General features: G+C 44.4%; 1 protein-coding gene across 1 annotated transcript; it reads left to right on the top strand.

Moving 5' to 3' along the window:
* The first annotated feature begins 1,829 nt into the window (after positions 1 to 1,829).
* On the top strand, positions 1,830 to 9,961 carry THOC3 (THO complex subunit 3). Its single transcript, XM_083182056.1, has 6 exons — positions 1,830 to 2,058; positions 3,040 to 3,196; positions 6,578 to 6,782; positions 8,268 to 8,429; positions 8,853 to 8,953; positions 9,634 to 9,961. Exons 1-6 carry the CDS (start codon positions 1,888 to 1,890, stop codon positions 9,795 to 9,797), a joined length of 960 nt encoding a protein of 319 aa, XP_083038182.1. The 5' UTR covers positions 1,830 to 1,887; the 3' UTR covers positions 9,798 to 9,961.
* The last annotated feature ends 391 nt before the right edge of the window (positions 9,962 to 10,352 follow it).

Below are 10,352 nucleotides of genomic sequence, written 5' to 3'. Positions count from 1 at the left end.
AATTCAGTCATATCCAATCTTGCATTGCAGGTCCCGGTACATGATATGGGAGTTGTGCACAGCACACATTATAAAAATGCAGAGTACTACATAGGCTTCATTTAGGATGCATTTGTCAGCTTTCACATTCTATTCGAAAGACACAATTGCATTGCAGGTAATTGAATTACCCACTTATTAGACCCTATTCTGGTCCATTTGTTCCCCTGCATGTTTTTGGGAGCAATGGTGTGCAACTGCGTCTAAAACGTTATGCACATGTGCAGCTGCTTGGTGCGAGCAGCAACGGCGAATTGAATATTCGCCGGTTGCTCGCACACAGCACTGCAGGTGGTGGGCATGGTCCAGTGGTCACACCCATGGGAACACCCAGCGTTTCATGGGCGTTCTCATGGAAATTCGGCAATGGTGCGGGCAGCTGCCCGGACGCTTTCCGCACAGGGCACCAGCAGACCTAAGACATCACAAAGGTGTCTTAGGTCTGAGAGCGCTGTAGAAATCATTCCATGGAATGATTTCCTCCCCTCACGCAAGCTGCGAATGGATCAAAAATCGGTGTCAAACCTGGGATTTTATACTCCGCTCCAGCCGAGGTGGGACCCGGCCTGTGACCCATTTCCACTGGCCTCCCTACCTGGCATAATGCCAGATGGATGATGGCAGAGGAGGCGGATCCAGAGCTGGTGCTGGGAGATGAGTTAATCTCCCAGCACCAGCTATTTCATTAAAGTGAAGTCCCGGGTCACATTGACCCGGTTTTCCCATTTGCACTGCACCGTAACCCGGACTGAATCTGTTACCCCTTTTCCACTAGCCTAAATAACCCAGGATTTTACACGGGAGTGGGCAAAATCCAGGATTTTAGGCAGGTGGAACGCTCCACATTGAAATAACCCAGGTCGTGAGACCCGGCATTTCTACCCAGGTAGCGACCAGGGTTAAACATGGGTTCAACCTGGGTCAATGTGTAGTGTAAACGGGTAACCGGGATCGATGCGACCCGGGTCCCGTTCACTGCAGTGCAAAACCCGGCGCTGGAAGATGCTCTCATCTCCCAGCGCCTCCCTTGACCCCATTTCATTATGCCAGGTGGGGACTTTAGTGTGAATGGGTTTGCAAGCCCGGCTTGCAGATGGAAAAGGGGTGTGTTTAACCCTGCTCGCTACCGATGTTGAAATGCCAGGTCACTTGACATGGCATATTTTAACTGGGTGCATTTACACTGGCTGCAATCCTGGGTTTTTGCACGCTCACGTGCATGAACCCGGGTTATTTCAGGGGGTTTAAAAGGAGTATTTCACTGCCTGAAACAACCCGGGATTGCATGCAGTGTAAATGCACCAAGTTTAATTATGCTGGGTCGAGCGACCCGATATTTCAACCTGGCTCGTGTAGCAGTTTCAAAACCTTTGGCCATCTGTGGCCAACCTTGATGCTTGATGTCCATCTCTACTTCCATGCGTAGGCGTAACCTACTATCCATGAAAACACGTACTTTCCATAAAATCAGTTGAAATGTAGTTTACAAATCATCCAGTCACAGAACAGAGTATTAATAGTGGGGGTGCCACAAAAAGAACGACTTGTGGGTTAAACCCTGAACAATATCAAGTGACGTCACCGGGACCCCGGCCACTGATAGCTGGTAGTTCTGTGAGATTTCTGCATGAGTGGGCACACCATCAGCAACTCACACAAAGTTGTCATTATGATTGCATGAGAAGTTACAACTTGGTTGAAATCACAACAATAAAGGAAACGGAAGTTGCGCCTGATACCCGGAAGTGGTACCAAGCGTTGCCATGGAAGTGTGGCGGCGCCGGAAGGGGTGGTGTGATGCCGCTGACGTTCAGTTCCGGGATGTCCTAGCTGAAGCATCTCAGCATCATGTCAGCGCTGGGGCTGCAGGAGCACTTCCGCGCTAACTGCAAGACCCGGGAGTTTCCGGCGCATAATGCTAAGGTGCACTCGGTTGCCTGGAGCTGTGACGGGCGGCGCCTGGCATCCGGCTCTTTCGATAAGACCGCATGCGTGTTCGTGCTGGAGAAAGACCGCCTGGTGAGAGGACTGGGGCTCCCGTGCCCGGTAGCGCTGTGACTGTTGTGCTCATGGGGGAGTGTAATGCAGCTTTCCATTGTTTCCTCTCCTGATTCCACTGACCTATGAGCCCAACAGCAGAACCTTTTCAATAGTGTTATAGCCACGTGGGCAACAGTGATATAAGAATGTTGCTCTTTTGCAAACAGTCTTCCTCAGAAAATTTTTTGTATTTGCACACTCGTACAGTATTGATTTGTTATTTTGTGGCAATAGCTCCGGGGTTTAATGGGGCTGTACAAACTGGTTGGCACCTACAGCTAAAGAACATAGTACCTGGATCAGAGAAGTATTCAAATTACTGTTGCAGCAGCTGTGTGAAAAATATACAATAGGTGATGCCTGGATCTGCATTAGACACACACTGGAATCCTCTCAGATCCTCTGTGTACAGACATAACAATTGGATGCAGATCGGTCAGTAGCTGACTATCTGCATAACCTATAACTGCACAGACTGGCCCATTGGACTGAGATGCTGGAGTCTTTTTCACAGGATCGTGGGCAGTTCCATGCCCACAAAACTCTCATGGCACACCTCTGTTTAAGTAGCCACCCCTTGTTACCACAAATGGTGCATGACTCCATCACTTTTGCAATAAAACTCTCACTGCAAGTGACATCACATGTAATAATCCACATTGCCTACATCTCTGAATCAGGCCTATAGTACATGGAGGGTCATATAATTGCAGACAAAGGGGAAAAGAGGCTCATCCCACAATATACATGGCCCCTTTTCAGTTATGGCTTGAAATAGGATTTTGCTGCTGGTGAGAAATCGCACATGCCACTATGTTAATGTTGGTGCAGATGCTAGATGGTGGAAGCAACTTGATGCAGCAAATATGTAATATCCATTTAGATGTGACATTTGCCTCTTTCCCACTGAGATCCATTTATGAGGTTAACATTCTGTTCTCCCTAAATCTTAAATTATAGGTTAAAGAAATTAATTATCGTGGACATGGGGAAAGTGTTGACCAACTCTGCTGGCATCCCTCAAACCCAGATCTCTTTGTCACCGCATCGGGAGACAAGACCATCCGCATTTGGGATGTTAGGTCTGAAAGGTGCCTTACTACCGTTACCACAAAGGGTGAGTATTCGCATGTCTGGATTCTTAGCACTTTGTTTAAGAACAGGTTTACTTGCGTTTTGATGCTGACGTTTGAAACAGGTTGCTGAAAACATGCATACATCAACATTGGTTGTATTTGTTTTCGGTCATTAAAACGTGAGCCTAAAGCTCCATACATAGTGGGCAATTTTGAGCTGAAAGCGGCTCAGTTTTGTAGTTTGAGCTGCTTTCAGCTCAAAAGCCAGTGTGTATGGGCAGGCGATGAGCACTGATGCATGCTCCCGCATCATCACCCGTGGCTGTCATTCATCTGGTTTTATATGCACTGAGTGATTTTTAGCCCATCGATTTCAGCGATCATCGCTGTCCATACACTCTGGGCAAAATCGCCCAGTGTGTATGTACCTTAACCCCTTGAGTGGTGGGTTTTGTTGGGGCAGGACAAACCTACCTACCAGGGTAGGTTTGTCCTGCCCCAGCAAAACCCACCACAGGTCATAGGTACCTGCCCCTCCCCCACACACCTTCGCTACGGCGTACGCCGTAGCTCCCCTCTGGGATGTTTTGTGGTGGCTCAGGAGGACTTGGGTGTCTGAACTCTCCTGAGTCCCCCCCCCCCCTCCCGAGCCTCCCCAATAGTATGGTGATTGGCGGCGGGGGAGCTCCGGCGTACTATCGCCGGAGTGGGGGGACCAACAGGAGGTGTGTGGGTGGGAGATGACAGAGGGGGGGACCCCTAAAGGTAGTGCGCTAGTGGTTCTCCAATGGAGGCACCCCTGGCGCGCCCCTACTACATAGTGGTATGCCCGAAAATTAGCGGCAGCGCAGCTGATCCCGTACAATTTCTGGGCATACCATTCAAGTGGTTAAGGCAGTGATTTGCAATAACCTGTGTATAGAAACTGCAGATTATTAGTTTTGTAGTAGTGGGCAGAGATAGTGTACAAAACCTTGTTGCACTCTTGGGAGAACTCTATTGTAAAGGCCCATACACACTAGATGATGTGTTCAGTGAATTATATTTCTGAACAATTTCCCTTTTACTTCTAGTGTCTAGGACAAACTATATTGTGCATACACACTGAATGATATGATGTACAATCTAGAGCCTAGTGATATGCAGCGTTGTGTGAGTTACATAGCCAATATTAAGCTGTATGTACAGAAGACAGAAACCCTTGCTAAAGATCCACAGAAGCGCACATCGTTCATCGTGAGCACATTGACAGATATTATAAACTATATTGTTCAGAAGGGCCAAAATGAACGCTATTATTCAAAATATCAGCAAGTGTGTATTCACCTTAATTGTTGTTTTATAGGTGTACCATGGTGAAAACAAACGTATCAAATAAGGGCAATAGAATCCCGATGCACCATAACATTGATTAAGAATACCACTTTAAAAATGAAAAAATATAATAAATTTGAGCTGGTCTTCAAATAGTTGTAACTTTCAACATAGCACCATTGTTGTACTCTATAACAAATTAATCTTGCCAGCCAGTTGATATTCAATTGGAAACATTTTCTATCGCTCTGAAAATGTTTATTTTCTAATTTTGAGACCAAAAACTTCAGTGCATTAGAACTATAGGGAGCCTTAAGTTGGGGTACTCGCTGGGCCTGACGCAGGTTAGTGCAGTATTGCACATTCTCAGTGAAGCAGTTGTACAATACTGATTTTGATCTCTGGCCTGACCCTGCCACTAAACCCGGGTTGCCCATTATGCAAAGGGTGACCCGGGTTTAACCTTTCTTATAACCAGGGTTCAATTGCCAGGTTGGTCATCCCAGGTTAATCAATTTAGTGCTTTCACACTGCATTCTGATCCAGGTCAACCAGCAAATCCTGGGATATAAATACTATTTGGAATGGGTATATGATATAAATGCCTCTTGCATGTATTTGTGATCTGTGTGATGGCTACCCTAAGCCAGGATGTGTAAGCTGCAGCTTAATCAGTCTGCTTGGTCCAGGAGGTCTGGGCATCACCCGCCTAGAAAATATCTTTGTTGATTGCCCTAAACACCCCTTTGTCGCTGCTCCCAAACACGGCACCATGTCAGTTTACACCTGTTTAGGGATGCCAATCCCGGGGCATTTTTTTCAATCCCGGAATTCAGGATTGAAAAATGCCCAATCCGGGATCCTGGGATTGGCTTCCCTAATATAAAAAACCCACCTTGGCCGCCCCGCATATTTACTAACAGATGCATGGTGCGGCCGGGTGGGTGGGTGAGCCGGGGAGATGGAGCCAGGGTGGGAGGACGAGCTGGGTTGATGGAGCCCGGGCTGGTTGCCTGGTGGGTGGGCGGTCTGGTCGGTCGGTTGGTGGGTGGGTGTTCGGGCCGGGAACAGGACGGAGGCAGCCTGTGCGGCCTGCGCAGCGTGACGTCTGACATCGTCAGACTGCGCAGAGCCGCACTGCCCAGGACGGGAGATGCTGTGCAGCCGCTGCCCGGCATAAGACTGCGCATGCGCAGTCTAATCCCGAAATCCCGGGATTGGAAACTCCAATCCCAGGATTGAAATCCCAGCGTTTTGGGGGCCAAATCCCGGGATCCTGGGATTGGCCACCCTACACCTGTTGTTCATCACATCATCCCACCTGATGTGCTTTACTTTGCATGGGATGATGCAATCCACAAACTGGAGTAGTGTGTAGGTAGGACCACACTGTATGTTGGTCTCTGACGTTAGCATTTGGTTGGTTGCTTAAAGTGACACCTCCCCTTCATGTAATTAGATGAAAACAAAGAAACAAAGTACAGCGAAAATCTATTTAGTTTTGTAATGTCTGACTGACAATCTTAGTTGGCTGCAATATAAGTCTGTTTACAATTAATAACTGATTTTAAAAGAGCTAACCTTTCTGTGTTAAAGAAGAGGGTCTAATATTTCTTGTTGATCTGTTATTGTGGAGCTTTAAATTTTTTTTTTTTTTTTTTTACTTTTTCTGAAATGTCTGTACAAAAAGTCATCCTGCAAAATATTACATAATAATAGGGGTATTCAATCCCGGGTCATGACTGTCGGGACCCTGGCCCGTTCTTAGCCGCTCACCTTTTATTCAGTAGGCGGGATTCAATGTCCCGCCTGCCAAATGTTGAAAAGGGGGTGTGTCCGCTGAAATTGCCATGGATTGTCGAGATACGGCCGCGATCTCGACAATCCCCAGCCGATCTCAGCAAAACAAGCCCGACTGCTTTTAAAGTCGGGTCCGTTCTGCCGAGATGCCTCTTCAATGCTGTTGGGAAAGACCGCATTGAATAGGCGCCTGCCGCTATTTCACTCATCGCAAATAGTGGCGGGTGGTTTGAATACCGCCCTAAGTTTTGTGAAGTCCTCTCCACCATACTTGAATCTTTATACTTTTGTGTGTATCTTGTTTCTAGGTGAAAATATAAATATCTGCTGGAGTCCAGATGGACAGACCATTGCAGTAGGAAATAAGGATGATGTAGTTACATTCATAGATGTCAAAACTCATCGCCCCAAAGCAGAAGAGCAGTTCAAGTTTGAAGTAAATGAAATATCCTGGAACAATGATAACAATCTGTTTTTCCTCACCAATGGGAACGGCTGCATCAACATTCTGAGGTATGAATTCTGTCACTAGTTCCACAAGTGCAGGTCACTCTGATCACATTTGACATTTCTGTTAGAGCATTTGTTACATCTAAGCATGTGATTTTAAAATATAATTCATGTTAAGTATGAATAACATTTATGGAGGCTATTCCCTCTATATAGCTTTATGTTCAACTAACGACTGTACATGCACAGTCTAATCCTGGGCAGCGTCTGAGCACTCGCTCAGACGCAGCCTGGCTGCTCTCATCTCCAGCTGTGCGGCATGATGTCACAGACATACTGCAATTTAAGTTCTTGCCTATGCATTCTGTGGTGCGCACGCATGCACAGAAGTGCGGAAAGTGCCAAATAGCGATTTCTGCAGGAATTTCTAAATGATCCCCATAGTGTTCACCATAAACTCAGAGTGCTGACCAATGACAAGGGAATATTTTAATTTGTCATTTTTTAGATGTCATGTATTGCTACAGCTATTCGAAATTGTTTCATACAGATGTGTCCACAGACACTTAACCTTCTTGCAATATTATTTGTTACCAATTATGTAGCGCACATGTTCAGCAGCGCTTTGATGTGAATATTTGGCCATTCAAAACAGTTCCTTTAGTGAAGCTTACAATCTACCATACTACATGCGCGCGCACACACATTAACGCTAGGATTAATTATACAAGAAGTAAGAATATGCATGATCGATTTAGGGCCGTTGAGGAGTTTAAACCCATGATCTGAGTGATTCGAAGCAGTAATGCTAACCATTACACTGTCCGTGCAGCCCTTTTACTCTCACCATGCCGTTGTATGACTCTGTAGCACTAACTGTCTTTGCATACGGCTTTTTTCATTCCAATGAGACTTATTCAAAAAATGGTGCATATAGGACGCACCTGCATCTTCTGCTGATTTAAAATGTGGTATGTCTATATTCTGTGTGCAACCGCTGATGTAGATGCACACAAAATTCTATGTTGGTTTTTTCTAGTAAAACAATGTACCTTAGTATTTTCTATGCAGATACATCTAGAATCACACACAGAATATAGGCTTTTGCATCCTATATGCACTGTTTGGCAGATTTGACTATTGAAATGTGAGTTGCACATAGACGCTCTGTGCTAGCGAGTCACATGGAGCTCACGCATTTTGTGTAACGCGACTTGAAGTGCACAGAGGATAGATGTATGTAGTCACATGTAAAAGCCAGTCTTACCAGGATTTCTAGATTAAAATTCTCTAGATCCTTTCTTCTATATTTGTCACGATACCTTTTTTTTTTTTTTTCTGCAACAGTGTCTGCCAGTCTTGAGGTTTTTTATTTTATAATTAATTTCCACTGATTCATGCCTGCTAGGAGCTTAAAACACAAATCCGGGGACTAGCCTTTAATTGGATTTTCCATTTTTTTGATAAATGTAGCATAATTTTGCTTGCTAATCAAAGTTCAATTTTAAATATTTAATTTAATAAAAATCTTACTGTTTTTATTTTTAGCTATCCGGAGCTCAAGCCAATTCAGTCAATCAACGCTCACCCTTCAAATTGCATTTGCATAAAATTTGACCCTACAGGGAAGTACTTTGCTACAGGCAGTGCTGACGCCCTTGTCAGTCTCTGGGATATAGAGGAGCTGGTGTGTGTACGTTGCTTTTCCCGGTAGGTACCTGCCTGAATGTGGCATTGTGTCTAATCACTGACAACTATTTAGTCCTCAGACAGTTCTATTTCACAGGATACAGAGGTCTTCCGTTTTGATGCAGGGTGTTTTTGTAAAATGTATTGCCTGTAAAGAGCTAATGCTGAGACTCTGTCCATTGTACTTGACATCCTGCATTCTCTGTACTGTACTGTTAAGTGGCTCATTCATTATCTTGTTTTTATGAGGGAACAATTTTACTTGCTAGTTCTTTTCTTCTTAAGCACAAAGTTTTTTTCTCTTCAATTTCACCAATAAAAAATGTGGCGTATAAGCCAGGCTATAAATAGATGTACGACTTATTTTGTAATAATTTAGTTCACATTTTTTCCCATATTATTAATCTGCTGGGTTGAATTAAATTCTGGTTTATGTATTTACAGGCTGGACTGGCCTGTGAGAACACTAAGCTTCAGCTATGACGGAAAAATGCTAGCATCTGCATCAGAGGATCACTTTATTGACATTGCACATGTTGAAACAGGTATTAAATATATTGTCGCAAATCAGTAGTAGAATAGGATGATATTTCTTGTCTCAGAGTAGAGGGGTGGGAGAAAGGTTTGGGACAGAATTCGTCTTGAACATTTGAATTCAAGTTTCCAAAAAACCAGAGTGCGTGATCTTTATATTACTTTGGAAGGCACTGCAGGAAGCCCTTTGCATTTCACTTGATAACAGATAAAAACATCTCATTGACATAAATACAGATGGAGAGCCTCTCTTCTTTGGCCGGGGATTGCCAGAATGTCCTCGCTGGCGATCGCATGTGCAGAGGCGCTCCATCTGACTGGGACGCGCTTCAGATGGAGCCGGTTTCAGGACGGCACCGCTGTGGGTCCCTGCCCGTCTCCACTTCAGGGAGACGGGCAGGTATAGGGGGGACAGAGAGGCAGCGGGGACCCGTAGCCAGGGGGTGCGCGAGCATCTCATGTTCGCGCACCCCTGGAGAGAGACGGCCGCTGGCGATACTATTGCCAGCCCCTGCAAAAACTAGGCTGGCTCCATCTTAGTAAAATCTGATTTGATATGGGCAACATCTCTACTTCTAAAAACCTGTACTTTAGCCAATACACCCCATAATCTCTTAATAAAGGGAATGTATATGTAAGATGTATGGATGGGCATTACTCTTTATTCACTCTTGTATGATCCTATTTTCAGGAGAGAAGTTGTGTGAAGTTCAGTGTGAATCCCCCACTTTCACTGTGGCCTGGCACCCGAAGAGATACCTTCTGGCATTTGCTTGTGATGATAAGGATGGCAAATACGACAGCAGTCGTGAAGCTGGCACTGTAAAATTATTTGGTCTCCCGAATGATTCTTGAAAGACATTATAGAAATGGCAAAATCTCCAGCATGGCATAACTGAATAAATGCCTTTTACATCAGTTGCTTGTGGAAGGCCTGTTGATGAAATTCCATTGCTTTTAAGTGTTTTGTATGAAAAGTCTAAAAAAAAAAAAAAGTGAATTAAACCTGTTTTATTGTACATGAGTTTGCACCTTTTTTAGGAGGAATTTCCTGCGATTTTTAAGCCGCAATAATTGACACCACATAACCAGGTCGGCTGTGCTGTATACATGATTGCTGCTTTAATAATCCCACCAGGCTTGCACAAAATCTATTACATTTGATAAGTTTTATTTATATAGCTCTATCCATCTTATTTGTGGGTAATGTTCTCCTTTGAAATGGTTCGGATTAAGATTAGAGTTTTGTATGAATGTTCAGTCTATTATTTGATGAAGAATCATGTTATGACGTAGTTACATCCAAATAATACTAATGTGTGTTTTTTCAAACAAAAATCTTATAATTCTAGAATAACTGAAATGTAGTATTAGTTTTTCTACTTGATGCTTCATTAAATACTTGACTGG

This window comes from Crinia signifera, chromosome 4 (assembly GCF_055691185.1).
Source record: "Crinia signifera chromosome 4, ASM5569118v1, whole genome shotgun sequence".
Lineage (NCBI taxonomy): Eukaryota > Metazoa > Chordata > Amphibia > Anura > Myobatrachidae > Crinia > Crinia signifera.
The sequence above is the reverse complement of the archived record's forward strand: the minus strand, read 5'-3'. Positions and strand labels throughout refer to the sequence as shown.

What these genes read in the sequence shown, in the direction of transcription:
- THOC3 (XM_083182056.1), top strand. Translation starts at nt 1,888, where the DNA reads ATGTCAGCGCTGGGGCTGCAGGAGCACTTCCGCGCTAACTGCAAGACC. An exon ending in TACTACCGTTACCACAAAGG is followed by an intron (nt 3,197 to 6,577) that starts GTGAGTATTCGC and finishes TCTTGTTTCTAG; the next exon opens with GTGAAAATATAAATATCTGC. An exon ending in CATTGCACATGTTGAAACAG is followed by an intron (nt 8,954 to 9,633) that starts GTATTAAATATA and finishes TCCTATTTTCAG; the next exon opens with GAGAGAAGTTGTGTGAAGTT.